General features: G+C 52.2%; 9 protein-coding genes across 9 annotated transcripts; 5 read left to right on the top strand and 4 right to left on the bottom strand.

Moving 5' to 3' along the window:
• Nucleotides 1-141: 141 nt before the first annotated feature.
• On the bottom strand, nucleotides 142-970 carry H257_10233 (hypothetical protein). Its single transcript, XM_009836713.1, has one exon. It carries the CDS (start codon nucleotides 940-942, stop codon nucleotides 178-180), a length of 765 nt encoding a protein of 254 aa, XP_009835015.1. The 5' UTR covers nucleotides 943-970; the 3' UTR covers nucleotides 142-177.
• A 1,061-nt stretch (nucleotides 971-2,031) lies between these two features.
• Nucleotides 2,032-2,954, top strand: H257_10232 (hypothetical protein). The gene has a single exon (XM_009836712.1). It carries the CDS (start codon nucleotides 2,172-2,174, stop codon nucleotides 2,805-2,807), a length of 636 nt encoding a protein of 211 aa, XP_009835014.1. The 5' UTR covers nucleotides 2,032-2,171; the 3' UTR covers nucleotides 2,808-2,954.
• Nucleotides 2,955-4,251: 1,297 nt separating this feature from the next.
• On the bottom strand, nucleotides 4,252-4,920 carry H257_10231 (hypothetical protein). Its single transcript, XM_009836711.1, has one exon. It carries the CDS (start codon nucleotides 4,801-4,803, stop codon nucleotides 4,318-4,320), a length of 486 nt encoding a protein of 161 aa, XP_009835013.1. The 5' UTR covers nucleotides 4,804-4,920; the 3' UTR covers nucleotides 4,252-4,317.
• Nucleotides 4,921-5,885: 965 nt separating this feature from the next.
• Nucleotides 5,886-6,652, top strand: H257_10230 (hypothetical protein). The gene has a single exon (XM_009836710.1). The coding sequence runs from the start codon at nucleotides 5,939-5,941 to the stop codon at nucleotides 6,557-6,559; it is 621 nt and encodes a 206-aa protein (XP_009835012.1). The 5' UTR covers nucleotides 5,886-5,938; the 3' UTR covers nucleotides 6,560-6,652.
• A 194-nt stretch (nucleotides 6,653-6,846) lies between these two features.
• Nucleotides 6,847-7,525, bottom strand: H257_10229 (hypothetical protein). Its single transcript, XM_009836709.1, has one exon. The coding sequence runs from the start codon at nucleotides 7,459-7,461 to the stop codon at nucleotides 6,952-6,954; it is 510 nt and encodes a 169-aa protein (XP_009835011.1). The 5' UTR covers nucleotides 7,462-7,525; the 3' UTR covers nucleotides 6,847-6,951.
• Nucleotides 7,526-7,953: 428 nt separating this feature from the next.
• Nucleotides 7,954-8,777, top strand: H257_10228 (acetolactate synthase, small subunit). Its single transcript, XM_009836708.1, has one exon. It carries the CDS (start codon nucleotides 7,984-7,986, stop codon nucleotides 8,656-8,658), a length of 675 nt encoding a protein of 224 aa, XP_009835010.1. The 5' UTR covers nucleotides 7,954-7,983; the 3' UTR covers nucleotides 8,659-8,777.
• Nucleotides 8,778-8,910: 133 nt separating this feature from the next.
• Nucleotides 8,911-9,697, top strand: H257_10227 (acetolactate synthase, small subunit). Its single transcript, XM_009836707.1, has one exon. It carries the CDS (start codon nucleotides 8,947-8,949, stop codon nucleotides 9,664-9,666), a length of 720 nt encoding a protein of 239 aa, XP_009835009.1. The 5' UTR covers nucleotides 8,911-8,946; the 3' UTR covers nucleotides 9,667-9,697.
• Nucleotides 9,698-9,792: 95 nt separating this feature from the next.
• Nucleotides 9,793-10,666, top strand: H257_10226 (hypothetical protein). Its single transcript, XM_009836706.1, has 3 exons — nucleotides 9,793-10,038; nucleotides 10,115-10,189; nucleotides 10,246-10,666. The coding sequence occupies exons 1-3, from the start codon at nucleotides 9,888-9,890 to the stop codon at nucleotides 10,425-10,427; spliced, it is 408 nt and encodes a 135-aa protein (XP_009835008.1). The 5' UTR covers nucleotides 9,793-9,887; the 3' UTR covers nucleotides 10,428-10,666.
• A 269-nt stretch (nucleotides 10,667-10,935) lies between these two features.
• H257_10225 (hypothetical protein) lies at nucleotides 10,936-19,964 on the bottom strand. Its single transcript, XM_009836705.1, has 5 exons — nucleotides 15,743-19,964; nucleotides 13,857-15,344; nucleotides 13,364-13,585; nucleotides 12,645-12,926; nucleotides 10,936-12,583 (listed from the first exon to the last, which is right to left on the bottom strand). Exons 1-5 carry the CDS (start codon nucleotides 19,938-19,940, stop codon nucleotides 11,055-11,057), a joined length of 7,719 nt encoding a protein of 2,572 aa, XP_009835007.1. The 5' UTR covers nucleotides 19,941-19,964; the 3' UTR covers nucleotides 10,936-11,054.
• Between the last annotated feature and the right edge of the window lie 339 nt (nucleotides 19,965-20,303).

Here is a 20,303-nt window from a genome sequence, read left to right as displayed (position 1 = left end):
CCCCACAAAAATGTGGCCAGTGATGACATTTCTTGGCAAGGAAAAGTGGGTCGAGCGCACATTACACCATAGAAATACAGCGTGTATCCCCAGTGATTGTTACGCCCCGACACGTACAGAAAAGTAAGTTGCAGCATGAACTGAACAACACAAACTTGGACATATTACAGTGTTATTTTAACAAGTGGGTTTGGTCGTAGTAGGCTGGGTTGGCAAGTACGGCTGGATAAAATCACGGGCACTGGTCACGCGAGCGTATACACTGGGGACATTTTTGGACGCGCAGAACCCGCCCCAGCTCGCCACCCCAACGACGTACTCGTCCCCGCCCTTGGAAACAGTCAAGGGGGCTCCGTGGTCTCCATTGCACCAGTCTTTGTCGCCCCCCCCAGCACAAATCATGGAGCTAAAGACGGGGCCGATATGCTTGACTGCCTTTTCACAGTCAATGTTGGACCAGATCTTGACGTTGCCTTCACGCAGCACGGGCGAGAGTTGGCCAGAATTGGAGAACTTGCCCCAGCCACGAACAGTCCCCTGTGTGGCGTTGACGACATCGTTGTCGCTGAAGGCAACGTTAACCGGAGTCACCTTGCTGGCAGATTCCAACTCTAAAATGGCAAAGTCATACTCGTTCGTGGTGCGGTTGAAGTGGGGGTGCACAATGCGCTTAACAACTTTGAGCCGCTCGCCGTCGCGATCGCCCGACAAGTAGTGCGACCCCACGGAAGTGTAGGCAGCCAACGCGTCCGAGCAGAACGTCCCCGTGAGCACGTACTTGGGGGCAATCAAAATCCCCCCGCAGCGGTTGTTGCTCGTCGGCTTTTCACGCAATCCGGTCACGTACAAGTACTTGCCGATAGGGGCTTCAGTCCCGTTGATTATTTTGTGCTGGGCTACGGCGACTGAGGCGAAGATTGCTAGAAATGAAGTCTTGACCATGGCGGGCGAAAGTGAAAGTGACTGCCTCACTGGTGAATGGCAATAGTTTATGAGGTGTGGAGCTTCGACTTCAAATTTATGTCCAGGGCATCTAAAGTGTGTGTGTCTGGTGACAAGGGTTGTAGAAAACACGCCATATCATCACAGCAATCCCACTGTATGCACTACGAATTGGTCCCAATTATGAGTGTGATGGGGGGTATACTACACTGCATGGGGTTGTTGATCGCTCACAACTACATATAAGCTTATCGGTATTGAGAAGTTCCCAAAACGACTCGAAGTTGGATGTTCTACGACTGTACTACGTAGTACCGTGGTACTTCCTAAAAGGTGAAAAGCTACCGTTATTACTATTAATACTAGTAGTACTTAGTACATACTAGTAGTAGTACTAACATTACCTGTTGAAATCTTGCGTCCACAATTGTTGGATACAAATTCAACAGTTGCGCCTCGATGACGCAATTGTTGACCACCCGAATCAACAATTGTACTAAATTCTGAGCCCACATTGTCAACGAAACCTTCCCAAATTGCACCTGTTAATTGCATCGGTGTTCCAGTACAGTACTAATAACACAAGCCGACGCATATCTACCAGATATCGTAGTTGTAGGTAGCCTTAGACATGAAGCCCGACGTACCCTCTGGAATTAAGGTCCACGATGCACGACGTTTCGCGGTACAAAAAGTTGTTTGCGTTGAATAACCTGTGGGCACACTTTCCACCGTAGCCGCACATCAATAATGTCGTGGGCCGTGATGTTGAAGTGAACTCGATGTTCATGTACTGTACAAGGGTGTTACTGTATCGCTGGTTCAAGTCTATTCAAGACCATCTACTCGCAATGCTCCACGTTCTTACGTGAGTACTCCGGCGTATCAATCGCACCCGTTCTTTTGTGGCGACTTCATCGATACTTGAGGTTGCTTGACCAAGTTCAGCCCGCATTCCTTCAGCTAACATTGGTTTCTACTGCACATCTCTACAGAACCAACCACACACCAACAGTCCACAACATATCGACATCATAGTGGATGCGGATTCAACGACAGTGATGTCACATGTCAATGATAAGTATCAATGGAATACATACTTTGCATGTTGATGCCGGACAAGTCACAGGCCGCCAAGCCTGGCACTACACCACCACGAAAACCATCCCAGCATTCTCCATTGTCCATTTTGACTTGTCCTTCTCACAACCCACTCCCCAACTTCCACGATGCGCGCTGTCTTTGCTCTGGCTGCCACCCTTCTGACGGTGTTCGTGTCGGCCCATGTGTCCATCCAGCCCCCCACCGCCGTGGGCAACAAAAACGCCGTGACCGCCGTGCGAGTGCCGCATGCGTACAAGGGCCACAACACGACCAACGTCACCGTGTTGATCCCCAAGGGTATCTTGTCCGTCAAGCCCCAGCAAATGGCCGGATGGCAAGTGAAACTTCAGTCCAAGCTCAACACCACCACCAACGCGTCAGTGGTTGAGGCCGTGACCTGGTATGGAGGGAATTTGCCCGACGAACTGTACCAAGACTTTGGGCTCCAAGTGCGCGTGGGGGATCTTCCCGTGGGCACGGTCCTCTACTTCCCCGTCGTCCAGGAAACCACCAACGGCACGTTGCCGTGGACGTCTGTCCCCGACGCCAGTGGGAAAATTCCCAACGCTGGGTACCCTGCGGCCAAGCTGACCATTGTAAATGCCACCACCACCGCGCCTTCGGCGACAAATGCCTCGTCCAACCAAGCCAACACCCCGGCCGCCGCAGCCAAGTCGTCCTCTAGCGAACGCCACGCAGTTGCGTCGGGCTGCCTTGTCGCTGCTTTCGCGTCCCTTGCGTTGGCCGTGAGTGGCCCTTAAGCAATGCGTCAAGAGTATTTGGTGTCAATAATCCGCTTAATGTTATCCTGTACATCTATATCCCCGTCGACCTTTTATTGGGATGCCTCCGATTTACAGCTTGAAAGATCCCTTCCAGACTTTGAGCGGCAATTTTGAGCTGCATAGGACTCGACTAATTCATTAGAACACTCATCTTTAGAAATGTATCTCAAGTTTTCAAATGTATCTTAAACTTTCGATCTAACGGTAAATTGGTCATGGGTCGAATGGGGGAAATGCAAATTGAAATGTGACCCAGTCGGGGTTTTCCCGTAAAATATCGTTGGATACTGTAGGTGGGGTGCGACCAAGCGTTGAATTCAAAGTCCAGAAGAGGAGTTGGAGGCCAAGCGTTAAGTTGAGTAATTAGTTTGTCACCTACCAGAAGCTGTTGTTTCTATCTTTCTATCATTTTCAACGTCCTCAAACCATCTTCCACGATATATCCTTCTAGCGATTTGAGTTGCGAGCAACACTCTGCATACCATAAAACGCCTGGAGCGGCCACAGGAGATTCCCACAGATTGGCGTCACGGCCGTGGGGATTCGTGAGAACTTGCCCCAATCTTGGATTCCCTAGGCTCAGGATACACGATTTGGGAAACTGTTCGGTATGCCTTGTAATTCGGTATTAAGACTAATTGGAAGTACCACCAAACACATCACCCTCGGTGTGACATGGGTCATCCGCCGAGGGAGTCAGATTTGCTAAAATTCGCACCTGCCCAATGTGAAAGGTGTGTCAATGTGTCAAGTGATTGGGATGGGGCGGCCAACTTAACTGAAGGGGAAGTTGGTTTGGCCGGTCATGTTGTCAGCTACTTCCGTGGGGCAATTGTTAACGGACGTAGATGGCTACAGTGGGAGCGGGGATGTGTTTGAGCCGATGATGACGATGTCGAGTATGTACGTACTGTATGGTACTTTGAAGTTTAGAAGTACCCGACAGATGAGCACACATCCTTCTAACTCTAACACCCCCCCTGCTATCTATCGTACATTTGCTTTACTGGTGCGAGGATGATTGAACAGTGGCATATCTAGGGCTGACGTTCGTGACCGGTGCCGATGCTACGTAGCGAAGTGGTGACCCCCCCTCGGACGGGCGATCCTAATCAGGTTCAATGATGCAGCCACTGCAGCCATGAATGCACTTTGGACTTCAAACTTGAAGTGGTCAGAGCCCCCCTTAGTTGGTGTGTACGGTAGGGTTGACAATACGTCATAGTACCTTGGTCGTTCGGACTTTAAAAAGCCATTGGATGGATTTTTTTATTGCAGGTGTGAGCCTTCAAACACGCCCGCTCTCCCAAAACTACACTCTTAATCGTTCGTATTCGAATGCCAAGTGTGGCTGATCATTATGGTAAGGATGTGAAACACCTACAACCAACTACACCTGTACATAGACACCAAACACGACTTGAGCAACAAATATAGTTACGGCTTGAAGGAATTTATAATCTACCACTTCACTTTTTTGATGCGTTTACGCCTTGATTACGGTGAGTTTCGGGGCTGGGTGGGCGGCATCGGCGAGTTTGCCCGCCGCGTCGGGGATCGATGTCCACGCTAGTGTGCCGTTCGGGACTGTGAACTGGGTAACTGGAAAGTACAACACGGTGCCGTTGGGCAGGTCGGCGAGCTTGAGCTGCAACCCAAAGTCTTGAAACAAGTCGTCGGGCAAGTCGCCGCCGTACCATGTGACTTGGGTGACCGCCTTGGTGCCGTTGACCTCGGCGTACTCAAAATCGACCTTCCACGTGTCGATTTGTTTGGGCTTGACGGTGGTGATGCCCGTGGGAATGCCCACCGTGACGTTCTTGGTGCTGGCACCAGGGTACGAGTGGCCGATGCGGACAGACGTGACGAGGTACGCGTTGGGGGCCCCCACGGGGGGGTTCAAAGTGGCATGGCCAGACACAGACGAGGCGGCAAACACTGCGAGGGCGACAACGGCGTGGTAAAGGTGCATGGTTGTTTGAAGAGCAGATGCAAAAGAAAAATGACCAGATTGTACCCTTGTGTTTCCATACCGTACTATGGTTTAAGGTGGATTGTGGTCAGACAACCATTGGGTGCATGTTTTCGTACGCAATTGTTGACAAGGGATATCGGATTACTGTTCGATTTTGCTGACAATCGGAGAAGAATGTGGCACAAATCAGATGATTCAGCACAGGTGGAATAGGACGCCGGCAGGTGGAATAGGACGCCGGCACTTTCAGTCCACGAAGACGACCGTACGGATACACGTGCAAACTGAATGTACGCACTTATGTCGAGATGCTATGAAACATGTAAATCCCAGTGCACGATCATTAGTAAAGATCAATAGCAACGAGGTACGAAAGTGGCGCTAAACGGATTCATTTCTAATTCTTCGACTCATGAAGACGTAGTCTATCGCCTGCCACTTCAATTCGTCAGCCGACCAATGGATCCAGTAACGACATCAATGTCATTCCGGCGCCGCCCCCTCAGTCCGTCCACCATTGTCACTTCAACCGTTGCAACTTGACATAACTTACCATTCAAAAACTACCACGAGGTAGAGGGGGGTGTCACAATACCCTGTGCATTTGTGTCTTCACTACAGTACCTGATGGCTGTAGGTGCCTGTAAAATCTACACATACACGTGTTGTACAGTAGTGTAGTGTACCAATGATATAGACGACGTCGTTTCATTTTGGGAGACTATTGGAAACGTTTTCTCTCCCTGCTAAGATTCTACGGGACCCAGGCGCGCCACGAAGTTAGGTGCCACATCCTGGTCAGTTCGTACATGGGAAACTCGCTGACCACGATCAATAAGGTTCATTGATCTTCAACGTTTGAGCCCCAGTTGAATGGATGAAGTCCATAATGCAGCAAAGTGTGGACAGCATTTCAATGGCCACATGACGCAATTATGGACAAAGATATGGCATTAAACTGACACATGTTAGGGTTCGGGTAGCCATTTTCACTTGGGTATTCTATACTGGTAAAAGAGTCGTCGACGTATCAACAATTGCCTACGTAGGTGGCACATGTTCGACTTTTTCAAATATCCTTTTTGTACTGGAGATCTAAACGTCACATTTTAATTCACCGCCAACCACCACGATGCACTTCACCACTGTCTTTGGGACCCTCGCCGCGCTGGCCGCGTCCGCCTCGGCGCACGTCTCACTCAACCCCGCGGTCGCTGCCCCCAACGCGTACTTTGTGACGATCGTCCGCGTGCCGCACTCGTTCCCGGGCGCCGTGACCAAAAACGTCAGCGTGGACATCCCCGTGGGGGTCGCGTCCGTCAAGCCCCAACAAGTGGGCGGCTGGAAGGTGGCGACCACCACCAAGACCGTCAACGGCACCGACGTCGTGTCCAAGGTGACGTGGTACGACGGATCGCTGCCCGACGAACTGTACCAGGACTTTGGCTTGCAATTCAAGGTCGGCGACCTCCCGCTCAACACAACGCTGTACTTCCCCGTGACCCAAGAAACCACCCCCAACGGCACCCTCGCGTGGACGTCTGTGCCTGACGACGCCGGAAAGTTGGCGGATGCAGCGCACCCCGCCCCCAAGCTGACCATTCAAAACGCCACTGCCACCACCGCCGCAGGGGCACCCGGTGCCGCCAGCAACAGCTCGAACGCTACCCCTGCGCCGGGCAAGTCGAGTACCATCACGGCTGCCATGTCCGCCAGTGTGGTCGCCCTCTCTGTCGTGTCGATGTATCTGTAGACGATATATAGCTTGTAATATAGCGGGTCCAATTGGCCATGTACATGACACTTGGGGGTCATCGATGACAGACAATGGTCTACAATTGGTGAGATTTACTGCTACTGGCACTAGGCTAACACATAAGATGGCCATGCAGGGAGAGAGGGGGATCGCCAGACCTTGACAGGAATGGGCTGTCTGAAATGCTACGTGTGGTGCATGTGTCAGGCGTACAGGACTCGGTACATTTGTCGACACTGTCGTCACCGTACATACTGATTCTCTCTCAAAGGACATACCCTGGCATACTAATCGACCAGTTTGCATTACCCGCCAATCCTGATAGAAGTACGTGAGCTACAATTTCTACGTAGTACTACGAAGTATTAATAGTACTACTAGCTAGCTAGCTAGTACTTGTCAACCCACTGCCCAAGGGGACCAACGATGGTCTCTGCCAGCGCCCTCAAGACCAACTGCTCGCCATACCCGAACCGTGTGACGACATCGCTTTGTTCGATGGCCGAGTGGATGGCGCCGCTCGCCAGCTGCATCAATTGCCGGTCGTCTTCGTCAGTCCAGTCGCTTGGTAGCACGCTCTTGGCCTTGGCAAGTTGCACATACGCCATAAACTGTGGCGCGCAGGGCTCACCTCCGGTCTGCTCGCCATACGTGCCGACCATTTCACCCCCAAACACGTACTCGTCTTCGACACGCAGCTGAAAACTCACCACGAAGCGTTCGTACACGCGCGTCCGCGGGATGCGCTCGTGCCACCGAGGCTGGCGCGCGGCACACACCGGCTTGTGCGCTTTCCAATCACTCGCTTGGCACTCGCGGCTGCAGTAGCGTCTCACGTGGCACCGACTGCATGTCTTTGTCCCCGCTTCGACGCACAATGGATGCCCACACACCTCCATTCTTGTACTACTTTGTGTGGCGGTGTGAAGCCTACTGGAATATACACAGCAAAAATTCTCGCGCCAATTCGTGTTATCCGGAATTCGGCCTGATTTGCAACATTTATCCGGAATTTCACTTACTACAGTAGAAACTACGGTGGTACTACTTTACTATTAATAATATTAGTACTATTAATAGTATGTCTTAAAGCATGTCCTGTACCTACAGTACAGGACATGCTATATTTGTGCCTGTGGTCTGCGGAATATGAATACATAGTCGGCAAGCAGCTCCGGCGAGGCTCGACGCATCCATAGTCGCCGCCACATGACTGGACGGACCATACTTCCTTCGCGCTCCCTCCACGTGTATTCCCTGTAGTCATCCACTCGATCGATTGCGCATTCTGGTTGACCATGCTGCCACAGGAACGTTCATGTGCTCCAGTGTTGGGGAAATATCCGGATAATAGGGTTTATCCGGTTATTCAGTATCGTGCCAAAGTGCAATTGCAAATCTTCCACGTTGGATTCATCACGATGATCCAGCGCTTGGTGCTGTCGGCTTCGAGAGCCGTAAAGACGACGGGCGGGCGGCGGCTGTTCAACTCGGACGTGGCTTCCACTCGGATCCATCGCCACGTGATCGCAGCACTGGTGGTGAATCAAGCGGGCACGTTGGCCGAGATCGCCAACCTGTTTGCGGCCCGCGGATACAACATTGACAGCCTCGTGGTGGGACGCACAGACGTGCCCGAACTAAGTCGCATGAGTGTGGTGGTGCACGCCACCGACGCGAATGTGTGGAACATGAAGAAACAGCTCGATGATGTCGTGCAGGTCGCGGCCGTGAAGATTCTGTCATCGCAGGACGATGCGGGGGAGAACCTTATTGAGCGGGACCTGATGCTGGCCAAGGTATCGACACGGCAGCCGGGGTCCCGCGCCGAAATCGCGGAACTCGCCAGCTTGTTTGACGCCAAGGTGCTGGACGTGACCCCCACGCAGGTCATGGTCCAGCTCGCCGGCACCCCCGCCCGAATCGAGTCGTTCTTAGAGCTGTTGAAGCCGATGGGCATTGTCGAAATCCATCGAAGCGGGGTCATCGCCATCGACCGCACGCTCTGCGTGACCGACCCGACGGTGGAAATCGCGTTCGACCGACATCCCGTTGAAAACCCAGATGTCGACTCGACCATGTTGCCTCCAGGATAACCATTGTGAATAATTCAGGAAACTCGAGCGGTCCACACTGTAGTACTATTAATAGTATTACTAAGCAGTAGTATGAACTAACTTTGCCGGTAGTACTAATAGTATGTACTAGAAACGTTAGTAGCCAAAAAGCAAAGCCTTTCATCGATTTATTGCCTGAAATGGGCGTGCAACCATGGGTTCTTGTTTTGTCATGTTTCAATTGAGTGCCTGTTTTTGTTTGCGCATTCGAGAATTTATTTCCAGTTTCTTTCGAGGTTGGATGATTGACATGTGTCAAATGGGGTCATGATCATCAAGAAGCATCCATTTCTCTGCTTGCTTCCAAGTCCGACGATGCAAGCACTCGGTCGGTGCCGCCCCCGCGCCTTCTTCGCCCTCGCCGCCATGACATCCCCAGCTGTTCCCCTTGTCAACGGTGTAAGTCGACATGTCGTCGCCGCCCTCGTCGCGAACACGGCAACCACCGTCGCAGAGATCACCAACCTCCTTTGCGCCCGCGGGTACAACGTGGACAGCATCGTCGTCGGCCGCACGAGCGTGCCCGACCTCATTCGGTTGAGTGTTGTCGTGCATGGGTCGGACCACAACGTGAGCATGATGCAGCAACAGCTCCATGACGTTGTGCAAGTCGCGGCCGTGAAAATTCTCACGACACCAGACCGAGCGCACGCCCTTGTCGAGCGCGACTTGCTGCTGGCCAAGGTGTCGTTGCAGGCATACCCCCAGGCTTTGTTGACCGTCGATCGACTCGTCGCACAGTTTAATGCCACCGTTGTGGACACGTCTACCACTCAAACGATGGTGCAACTCACCGCGTCACCGACAGACGTGGACGCCTTCTTGCACGCCCTCGGTCCGCTTGGCGTCCTGGAAGTCCATCGAAGTGGCGTTGTCGCCATGGACAAGGAACAGGCGGTCACAGACCGGACGCTGAACTTCGCATTCGACCGGCATCATCCAGGCGACATGGACGCCGTCGACAGCACCATGCTTCCGCCCGGGTAAATTGTTGAAGGATTAAAGTAGTGTTCAAAACAGTATATAAACGTTATATGCGTTTGAAATGCTTTTGAAACATCCTTTTTGACGTATATTGCTAGGTTTTTAATATATTTAACCCAGAAATTCAGTGCGTTTCATCATTTTAAAAGTATAAAAACCTGCCTAAACACTGTACAGTATTTTTATTCGGATTGATTTTTGCAATAAAATACCCTCGTCGTGCGATGAGCTTCGTGACCAAGGCAAACCACAAACGATGCCTGTGGGTCGGTGGCCTGGATAAGACCGTGACGGAAGACATCCTTCGCGCGGCATTCGTTCCATTCGGCCCTCTCAAGGATGTGCAGATTCCCATGGACTTCACCGGCACCAATCGTACGTGCATATGTTCCACCGTGAATCCATGCTTGAAGACCCCCTCCCTCTTATGGGCTTGGTTGCATGTGGATAGAGCAAAACAAGGGCTTTGGCTTTGTCGAGTATGACCTGGAAGAAGACGCAAAAGAAGCGCTGGACAACATGGACGGTAACGTCGCTTTGCACTTGACGACGTCGACATTCCTGACATTTGCGTGAGGGTAGACTCGGAACTGTACGGCAAAGTGCTCAAGGTGAACATTGCCAAGTCCCAGAACAACGAGCGCACCCAGGGGAACCGCGCCGTGTGGGATCAGAACCTCGACGACGAGCAACCCGAAGACAGCAGCAACCAGCAGCCCGACGTCCCAGCCAACGCCGCCGCCACCAAGCCACCTGCTGCCTAATCGATCCACTTTCTAACACACTCACCCCGTGATATCTCATCGTTCAAACCTATCGTTCTACCTACCTACCTGGCTTCATTGGTCCTTCGAGCAAGTGCAAAGCAGTCATCTGGGGGGTGGTGCTGTATGGGAGCAAAGTATCTACTGAATGTGTGATGGCTACCGCAAAGCATCAAGGCTGCCTCCACGAGTGGGCGACCTAGTAACGTTAATCACCACGTAGTACGTATTAATAGTAGTATTCATATTATCAACGTAGTAGTTAGTACTAGGTACTATTATGATTAATAGGAGTAGTAATAGTAGCATATTACAGTAATCCTAGTATAATAGTATTAATAGTAGCATATTACAGTTAATCCCAGTATTAATAGTAGCAAATTACAGTTAATCCTAGTATTGATACAGTAACGTTACTAGCATTTTACAGTTAGTCCTATTAATAGTACTAGTATTATGTATTAGTAGTACTATTCTTGTAGTAAGTACCACCCTTCAAAGATCAAAGTTACAGTAAGTAGTGTATCATCTATCACACATTATGAAGTAGTTAGTCTATATCATGTACTATTATATGAATCGTTCACATGGCCCAATCAATAAGTTGGGTTTGATCCTGCCGTGTTCCTAATGCTTGGGGGGATGAGTGAGTGGCTGCTGGTGTTGGGGGACCAATTTAGCTGCGTGAAAGTCGGTCGAGTTGGCGCGGCGGACGCGCTGAAACGGCACTTGCACCGTCGTGTCCTTGGGTGGCTGCTGCTGGTGCTGGTGGTTCTGCTGGTGGTAGTCACCATGGAGCATCTGCGTTAGCTTGAACGATGCGTCCTTCAAGTCCAACAGGTCCGAGTCGCTCACATGGGCGCGGCTAAAGTTGTCCTTGGCAGTTGCCATCTTGTCGGCCGTGTCACCACTATCCGAGCCGCCGCCGCCGCCAGGGGTGGTCAGCGCGGCGATCACGCGCTGCTGCTCAAGGATGATCTTCTTCATATGGGTCAAAGTTAGGTCATCGTCGGGGTCGTTAGCTGACGAGTTGGATCTGAGGATGTCTTCAATCACCACGCCGCGGCTGAGCGCATTGTTGTACAGGAGCCACGTCTGCACTTTGCCAGGCACGACCACGGCGCTGAGCACGACAATCACGCTGAGGCAGAGTGCGCCGAGGACGCAGTCGTGCAGAAAGAAGAGTTGAATCGCGAGCTTGTTGTCACTGCCAAAGAACAGCAGCATCCATGTGGCCACGGCGGCGCTGAAAAAGTAAAAGCTCACCGAACATGGTACCATCCCGGGGAGGAGCGACCATCCCGCGACGAGCGCCGCCGTGTTGCCGAGCACAAACACGAGCTTGAGAAACCGCACGGTGCCGCTCTCATTGCCGCCGCCGCCGCCGCCGTGATGACGGGGCGCAAACAGCAGGAAAAACAGCACCAAGTTGACCACGACCATCGCCAGCATCACGAGCAGCGGCGTGTATGATGTCGCAGCTGTGATCGAGTGGTACGCGTCGTCTGACGTGAGCAGGGCCAGCCCTGTGATAAAGTGCAGAAACCCCTTGAGAAACACAAACGCTTTGGCCCACGGACGCAGCTTGAGAAAGTACGAGTTTTCATCTTTGAACCACGCTAGCCACGACTGGTTGGCGTTGCCGCCTTGGCCACGCATCCATTGGACCCAAATCTTGATATCTTCAAGCACGTCTGACCATTCAAATGCCAGCGGGTTGAACCAGAACGGCGAGCACGTCCACGAAAATACCACCAGCCACAAGCTCCACGTAAGCGCCACGTACTGCGTGGTCTGCGTGTACACGTAGTACAAGGCGAGGGCGGCGGCGATTTCAAAGCCAGCGTACAAATGGCTCGACGCGTAGAACCGAAACAAGTCGTCGAATCGACTATGCTTGGTCACAAAGCCCCGCCCGGTGGCGCGGTACTTGGCGCCGCCCGCGAGGATCGTCTGGCCAAAGTAAAACCATTTCGTGCCAATGTGAAACAAAAAGTACATGGGCCCGCCAGTCACGACAACCATAAACACCTCGGACAAGGCCGCTTTGAACCCCCGCTCGACGGAAATCGTCGCCAGCATCGGCGCCGTTGTAAGGAAGGCTACGCTGCCCAGCATTACTTGGAGCTCGGATAAGATCACAGCTTCGCGTCCGCCTACAATCATACATATTATATATATATAATATATATAGAGAGAAAGGTGGCGATTGGTTACCAGTGCCTTCGACCCCGAGCAACGCACGTAAGACGTTGATGTACACCAACACGTGCACAGTCCAGATCACAAAGCTCATGCTCAAGTAAAACCCCACGTGGTTGTAGTAGAAGCTCAGCAACTTGAAAAAGTCTAGTCGATGCGCTAGACGGTACACGTCACGACTGAGCGACTGCTCCGCTGCGCCTTGGGCCAGCTTGGCTTCAAACTTGTAAATCTGCTGCATGCCCACATCTCGCCCTTTGCCACACTTGACATACTCTGGGAACGCCACCGTCCCGCCTATATATATATATATATATATAGTACAATGTTACAATATATATATATATTCATCCTTTTGAAATATACAGTATATATTAACCAAACGCATTGTTGTTCGATATATATATATATATATATGTATACATATAACCAAACGAGTTATTTTATGTATATTTATTTAATACATGTATATATAAACGATGCGATAATACCATCCATTGGAAACTAATCGCTCCAAAACAAGACTTACCTCGCATGTGTTATATACATCAAACATGTGTACATCAATAAACACACACATATATACTTCGTATTATATGTAGAAATATATATATATATAAATCTACAAACGATGCGATATATAATCACACCCCACCACCCAACATGGCAAATAGACGTCCAAAACCAGCACAGGCGACTTTTGTATATATATATATATATATGCGATACCGTACCTCGCAAACAGTTGTTGTATCCGGCAAAGATGTCTTCGCTCAAGTTGATGCCTTTGCTCGCCTTGCTAAAGCCACCGCGGGTCATAAAGAAGAGCTTGTTGAACACATCCGGATGGCCGTAATGCATGCGCACGCGCAGCGGCCGCGTGAGGGTGCGCTGGCCCAGTGTCACAAAGGAGGTTTCCTGCAGCGCCATGTAATTCGCCAGCGAACTGATGCTTCCTACAATCAATTATTAATATATTGTCTGCATGGCTATATACAAACAGCAGCAATAATAATAATAGTAATAATCGATCAACCAATCAAAATCCAGCACATGAATCATATCCAATCCACTCGTCGACCGATTCAACATTGAATTCGAGTAACACTGGACGAGTTTTACATCCAAAAATCGATATATTTGGCGACATCATCAGCACAAAAGTCTGCCAAATGTTAGGCCAATGGACAAAATACCATCAACTCTCACATATATATATATTGGTACCTGTAAAGATATGTTCTGGCAAGCCCACAATCGTACACGGTCGATTGCCAGCCGAGAACTCTTCGAGGAGGTTGCGCATCTTGAGCGCTTCTTCGAGGTACCCGTCTTGGTTCATATCGATCGTCTGGAGGTGTTCGCCGCGGGTAAAGATCACGGCCGAGTTTTGATTTTCCGGCTTGCCTTCGCCGAGAATGGGGTTACCTGGTAGGCGGATCCGATAGCACTCGACGACTTCACTCGGCGTTTCCGTGCCTTTGATCAGCACGGAAAAGTAACTGAGCTCTTTCTGGTAGTTCACGCGCACTTCGTCAATGTAGCTCACGCGGAGATTGGGAAATCGGTGCAGTAGAAACTCAATATCTTTGGCCTTTGCGTCGTTGTTTCGCTTCTGCCGACCATACACTTGGCACGCCACGACATATGTAAACTTGGCCTTGACCAAGTCTTCAATCCCATGCCTCGGAACGTTTTCTAGCTCGGCGAGAAGGCGGATCGCGGCTTCCCCGTACATGAGCCCCTGCACCGTCCGCGCCAGCGTTTGGCCGCGCATCGACGCCCACAGCCGCAGCTCTTGCACTGTATTTGGGTCTTTCCACAGGTTGCTGTTCTTCTTGGGCTGAACTCGCTCGAGAAAGTTTTGCCAGTCGGTCGGGTACAGCGTTTGCAAGTACAAGAGAGTGTGTACATCCAGCCCATCTTGCTTGGATTCCAAGTCAGCTTTAGAGTACATAATGTCTTCAGCGTAAAATGGCGTCATGACGGAATAGCTCTGCATGTCCTCGAGCATCGGCGCCGCGGGCATGTCCATAAAGAGCGAGTTCACAAAGAAGAGCAGCCGCCGCCGCGCATCGTAGCTCCGCGGCTCGGCGTCCGTCTTTTGCAGCGTGAGGAGGCCGCGCACGTGCCGCACCGCCGTGCCCGCGTACAAATCAAACACAAACAACGTCAGCTGTTCCCCCGTGTACTCGTCATCCCACATGAACCCGCGCTCTTGAGTCAGCATCCACGTAAGTCGGTCGTTCATGGCTTTGGTTTCGCCCACGAGGACATCGGTCGGGTCATCCAACCCGCCGCTCAGCATCGTCTTGACCACGTTTAGAAACGTGCGCAGTTTATCTCGCACTTGCATGATGTGCACGGCGGGGATGGACGTTTTGAGGTGCGGCAGCGGCGGCGGCGGCTGGATCTGCTGCATGGCCGCGATGCGCGCGACCCCCGACCCCCGCGACCGCCGCGGTACGTTGGTGGCCGACAGCGTGTTGAGACCAGTGGTGGAAGCCGACTTGTGCATGGGTTTGATGGGGTTGGGAGATGGTTGCTGCTGGTGTTGCTGCGTGTACTGGGTGTAATCGCTCGGTTGTTTGCGTGTGGGTACGTGCTTGGCTTGGGCTTTCCATGCTGGCATGTTGGTCTTGAGCAGATGGAGGACATCCGACCACGCGTCTGCCGCCGCCGACAGTTTATCCCATTTGATACCATGGTACATGCCTACATATATATATAAGACCCATGTCGTTCATATAGATATACGAATGCTTGTAGGTGTATATATATATATATATATATATATATAGGTGTATATTCTATAATAGGTTGAATAGAATCATATATATATTATATATAGGTGTATAATATATATATTAAAGGTTGGAAGACAAAACTACTATATATATTTATATATATTTGATGGAATAACAATTGGAAGACGTTAAAACTACTACTTATGTATTAACAATCAATCGATTGTACGATGCTGTAATTCACTATCTAGATCGCATACAATTTCCACCATCAACCAACCAAACTCATCCAATCATCGCATACACACACATATATATATAAATATATATATATATATATATATATATATATATAGAAAGACATACCTCGCTCAAGCCACGATGTCAAGATGGCGCAAATGAATCGAACGTCGTTGGAATGACATGGCCCGAGGAGGTTGGTCAATATGTACACTGTGAGTTCCCACACTTCGCCGATACTTTCTTCCATCATGGGGTTGGCACCGAGCAAGTCGTGAACGATCATACTGTTGACATTGCCTTGATTTTGGTTCAAATGGAGGCAAAACTGCTCAAAGCACCCGGCGAGCTGGAACAGCGGCACAAACAGCTGCCGCTCGTACGATGGGATGCGCTGGAACTTGAGCAGTCCCATCTCAGCGTTGCTGATCAAATCGTCTGCCCTCAAGCTATCAATCACGGTATCCCATGCCGTGCCAAAGGACGTCCATACGCGGCGGCGCGCATCCTGCTTTTCGCGGCGGCTCGGGATGCGGCGGGTAAAGCTGAGCAGGGGCGTGAGCTCTTGCTTGTCGTGCTTCTTGTTGGTTGTGTGGACAGGCGATTCGACGACATTGAGCACTTCATGCATAGATTTCGACCGGGTGGTGGTGGCGGCGCCGTACGTGGCCGAGGCGGATGTATCATGTTGGTGCGCTGCCAGTTCAACGCCCGTTTTAGACGTGGCTGCGATGAGTTTGGCATTAAACTGGAGCGCAGCCGAGACAAATGCTTGGCGTGTGCGTTCAAAATTGCGCACTTCGCCAATTTTAAGCCCAAATCCCACAAATGTACCCGTGAACGCAACCCACAGCGCGTTCCAGATGGTCACGTCGATGCAAAAGATCATAAAAAACGGAAACCACTGGACGTACACGAGGGCCAGAGTGAGCACAATGTCCACTTGGTTCTCAACGTGGTCGGCCCAGAGCAACAATGTGGGCTTGACCAGTGGGGCAATCTCAAACTTGTACGAGAAGAGCATTTTCCACGTGAGAAGTGACAGCCAAAAGAGCTGGTACCCGACGCTGTCGCAGGCCGAATCGAGCACGTTGTCGCCGACGTACAGCCGATTGATGGGGCTAATAAGATCGCGAAAGGTTTGCACTGGGGCGATGGTAGTCTGGCGAATCCACCGCGTGAGCCCAGGACAGACTTGGAGGATGCTGTTGAATGCAAACGGGATATGCACAAGCAGTGTGAGGGTGTAAAACTGGGTCCAGTAAAATGCCGATTGCTGCGGCGGGCTCGCGAGGGCGTACCAGTAGAGAAGGGCGCAGATGGTGGTTGTACCGAGGTGGAAGATGACACGAATCACCATGCGGATCAAGGTCGGGAATGGCATCGTGTTGGGTGAGTACATGAGCATGAGGTCGATGCCAGCCCACACAATGTTGAGCACCAGCGGCGTCAACAACACGCTAGAGACCAAATGGATGGCTGTGACACTGTCGAGCGCGAGCTGGTCGGCAAATGCCACTGTCACAAGCAAGTGAAATGTCACTAGGTGAAACTCAAACACGCGGCGAAACGCCCGAAGCGGCGTGATCCAATGGCGCTTCTCAAAGTACGTTTTGGAGGTTGCGGCCCATGCTTGCGCAATGCACGGCGGCGATACCGATGCCGCCGCGTCCGACGAGTGATGATTGTCGACACTGTCAAACTCTGGGCTCTTGTACTCGTACTGCAGGCATGCTCGCGTCCAGAAGAACTCGTTAAAGTCGTCATAGTTGCGGCGCCCTTCGTGATCTAGTGCCTTGTGCATTTCCACTTTTAGTAGCGCGTACACGGGGGTAATGACAGCGTCGAGAAAGAAGCCAGGGTCGCGGGATAGTGGTCGTCCAAACTCTTGCTTCATCTTGTGGAACAAGAAGTTGAGAAACTCGGGGGCGTGGCGGAGGTTGCTGGCTTCGCCCCATACAAAGAAGAGCAGACACAAGTCGGCCGCGAGGCTTTCGAGCGACGACGACACGGCAGACGATGTCATGGGCGTGATCTGGAGCTTGCGGCACCAGTGGTGGTAGTTTTCAAACATCGTCGCATGGAGAGCCACGAACGGGTTGTGGCCGCCGCGGGATTGGTTGGCCAGTAACACCAAGAGGTGCTCGGTCTGGTTCTTCACATTCGCTGGCTGGAATCCAAACGTCCGCGCCACATGCGAGGCCACGCTCGACATGGCCGCGAATGGCTGCATGTTGGTGGGCAGGTCCTGCAGATGGAAGTGATTCGTGTGCGATTCGGATGGCGGCCATGCGCGGCCGTCCGTGCCCGCGACGAACGCATTGGATGGCGGCATGCGCCCTTTGCTTGCATGATGATGGAGGCTTATACGCGACAGTTGCAGCGCCATGGCCAGCGCCGCGAGCACGCCCCACGTCGAATACAATTCGCCACAGTACAAGTTGCACAGCAACGCCGGCGGCGTCGACGGCCCCGACACGAGCAATGATAGCGTGTGCCATAACCCGAGTAGAAACTGCCCATCATGGATGAACCGAGACCCGCTGGCTACGACGCCCCAGGCCCCCAATATGGACGTTGCGACTGCCGTGACCTTGTCGTGATACACCACTGGCAACACGAACAGCGCCATGAACGCAGCCACCGTCGCGGCTAAAGTGAGCACTTGATGGAGTAGCAAATCCACGAACGGATGCAATACCAGCATCAGCAGCAGCGCAGTTGTACCCGCCAAGCTATGCACAGGCAATAAGCAGCTGAGCAGGCCAAACACGGCGCCGCATAGCGACCCCACAGCCATGGGGAATATCGTCCACGTGGTAAACCCGACGTTGAATAGCGTGTGAAACACACAGGTCGCGGCAAGGGTACTACCTACGCACGCGGCCAAGTGGTGGTTCCTCGTCCCAAACCCGGCCATGACGGCAGAGAACACGACGCCCACAACTGCGACAACGTTCAACACGTACTTGGCCACTGGCAGCGGCGTGTAGTAGGGCAATCCGTATGCGACAGGGTGCTGGTAGATCCACTCCTTAGTGGGAAACGCAGGCGGATCGCACCCGATGCTCGTGTAGTTGTTGGACGGACCTTGGTAGACGCGAACGTAGTCGATGGTAAAGTTGGCTGGCCATAGAGAGTCGCACATTTGGCCATCGCAAGGCGGTGAAAACTTCTCCGAGACGGCGGTGGAGATGATGAGGTAGCTCGGCTCGACGGGGATCTTGCGGGGGGGGATGCCATCGACCCACTTGTTGAGCGCCGCGCCCTGGATCTCGTACAGAAAGTTGCCATCGAGCCACCATCGAATGTACCCTTCGTTCCCGGGAAGCCACTCGAGAGCGTACAAGTGGTAGTTCTTGAACGAGTTCGAGTCCAACTGCGTCAGTGCAGAGATCGAATCGAGGTTGGCGTCGCCGTAATAGTCGCTGTTGATCTTGGTGTAGTTGCCATACGTCAAGTTGGTGTACCACATGCCAGGGCGGGGAAGCGTGCTCGCGTCCGGTCGCATGTTGTCGTGCAGACTGGGCGCGATCTGCAGCGACGTCGAGATGAACGCGGGGTCGTCCTTCTTCTTGATCTGCACTTCAAACACGTCGATTTCCGTCGCGCCGCGCCCTTGCCGCGGATGCAACCCGAATCGCTCCGGCAGCGACGTCGGGTCGTCTTCGTCCGTGAGGTTCCCGCATGCATTGACCTTCTGCGGCTGGTCCAAGTAGTCGTTCACCCACGGCGCACACGTGTCCATCGACCACGGCCACATACCGTCCTGCGACCCGAGGTACGTTGCGCGGCCGATGTTGCCCATCAACCAGAACGCGGGCCACGTGCCGGGAATTCCCCACTTTCCCGGTAAGATTGCGCGCATGATCACAAACCCACCGGTGAAGCAAAACTTGTTCCACGTCTGCACACTCCCACTGACGTACTTTGCGCCTTTGTATTCCTTTTTCGGCTTGGACGTGGTGATGATCAAGTTGCCGCCGTCGGTCTGCACCGCCTGGGGAGAAAAGTAGTGCTGTCCCATGTTCGTCAGATCCAAGTTCTCGAGCGCGGTCCACTTGGGGTCGTTCCCGGCCTCGAACAGACGCTTGGTCGTGTTGAATTCGTCCGAGAAGATCAAATGGTACGAGTTGTTGGCTGGTGACGTCAACCCCATTCGATACGGACCATCCGGGACGTCAAAGTGGTGGTCTTCCAGGGGAGTGTCCGGGTCGATCCATTTGGACAGATCGTCCTGACCTAGCGCCAGTGTAGCGAGTAGCAGCAGGACACTGCTCCGCTGCGGCGGCGTGATACCGCCTTGTCCTCGTCCGCGCGCCATCGTACGTGCGTCGTAGCCCCAAAATCCGGAATGACGCAAATCAACATCCACAGCAACAAAAACTTGGGCGGTCATCCGGATATACGCGTCCGGATGATGTATCCGGATTCTTACCCCTATCACTTCAACACACGCGACGAACGCGTTGCATCGATGCACACTTTGAGGTACAGAAATCACCAGTTCTCCATGACGCTTATGTATCATGACCCGATTTTCCTTCTCGCGACCCCAATCGAGCGCTACCGCTGCCGCAACTTCCGTGGATTTACCGTGTACTACGTACACCAGTGAAGGCACCATGGAACGAGTCTGTATCCGGATATGAACCTCTTGAAATCGTTGAACCCGTAGTATCTTGGG

This window comes from Aphanomyces astaci, assembly GCF_000520075.1.
Source record: "Aphanomyces astaci strain APO3 unplaced genomic scaffold supercont1.27, whole genome shotgun sequence".
Taxonomy (NCBI): Eukaryota; Oomycota; class Saprolegniomycetes; order Saprolegniales; family Verrucalvaceae; genus Aphanomyces; species Aphanomyces astaci.
This window is presented reverse-complemented; position numbering and strand designations above follow the sequence as displayed.

Coding starts and splice junctions, on each gene's coding strand:
- H257_10233 (XM_009836713.1), bottom strand. CDS start 942: ATGGTCAAGACTTCATTTCTAGCAATCTTCGCCTCAGTCGCCGTAGCC.
- H257_10232 (XM_009836712.1), top strand. CDS start 2,172: ATGCGCGCTGTCTTTGCTCTGGCTGCCACCCTTCTGACGGTGTTCGTG.
- H257_10231 (XM_009836711.1), bottom strand. CDS start 4,803: ATGCACCTTTACCACGCCGTTGTCGCCCTCGCAGTGTTTGCCGCCTCG.
- H257_10230 (XM_009836710.1), top strand. CDS start 5,939: ATGCACTTCACCACTGTCTTTGGGACCCTCGCCGCGCTGGCCGCGTCC.
- H257_10229 (XM_009836709.1), bottom strand. CDS start 7,461: ATGGAGGTGTGTGGGCATCCATTGTGCGTCGAAGCGGGGACAAAGACA.
- H257_10228 (XM_009836708.1), top strand. CDS start 7,984: ATGATCCAGCGCTTGGTGCTGTCGGCTTCGAGAGCCGTAAAGACGACG.
- H257_10227 (XM_009836707.1), top strand. CDS start 8,947: ATGATCATCAAGAAGCATCCATTTCTCTGCTTGCTTCCAAGTCCGACG.
- H257_10226 (XM_009836706.1), top strand. CDS start 9,888: ATGAGCTTCGTGACCAAGGCAAACCACAAACGATGCCTGTGGGTCGGT. Junction 10,039..10,114: donor GGACTTCACCGGCACCAATC/GTACGTGCATAT, acceptor GCATGTGGATAG/AGCAAAACAAGGGCTTTGGC. Junction 10,190..10,245: donor AGCGCTGGACAACATGGACG/GTAACGTCGCTT, acceptor GCGTGAGGGTAG/ACTCGGAACTGTACGGCAAA.
- H257_10225 (XM_009836705.1), bottom strand. CDS start 19,940: ATGGCGCGCGGACGAGGACAAGGCGGTATCACGCCGCCGCAGCGGAGC. Junction 13,586..13,856: donor GCCAGAACATATCTTTACAG/GTACCAATATAT, acceptor AATTGATTGTAG/GAAGCATCAGTTCGCTGGCG. Junction 12,584..12,644: donor GCTCGGGGTCGAAGGCACTG/GTAACCAATCGC, acceptor GTATGATTGTAG/GCGGACGCGAAGCTGTGATC.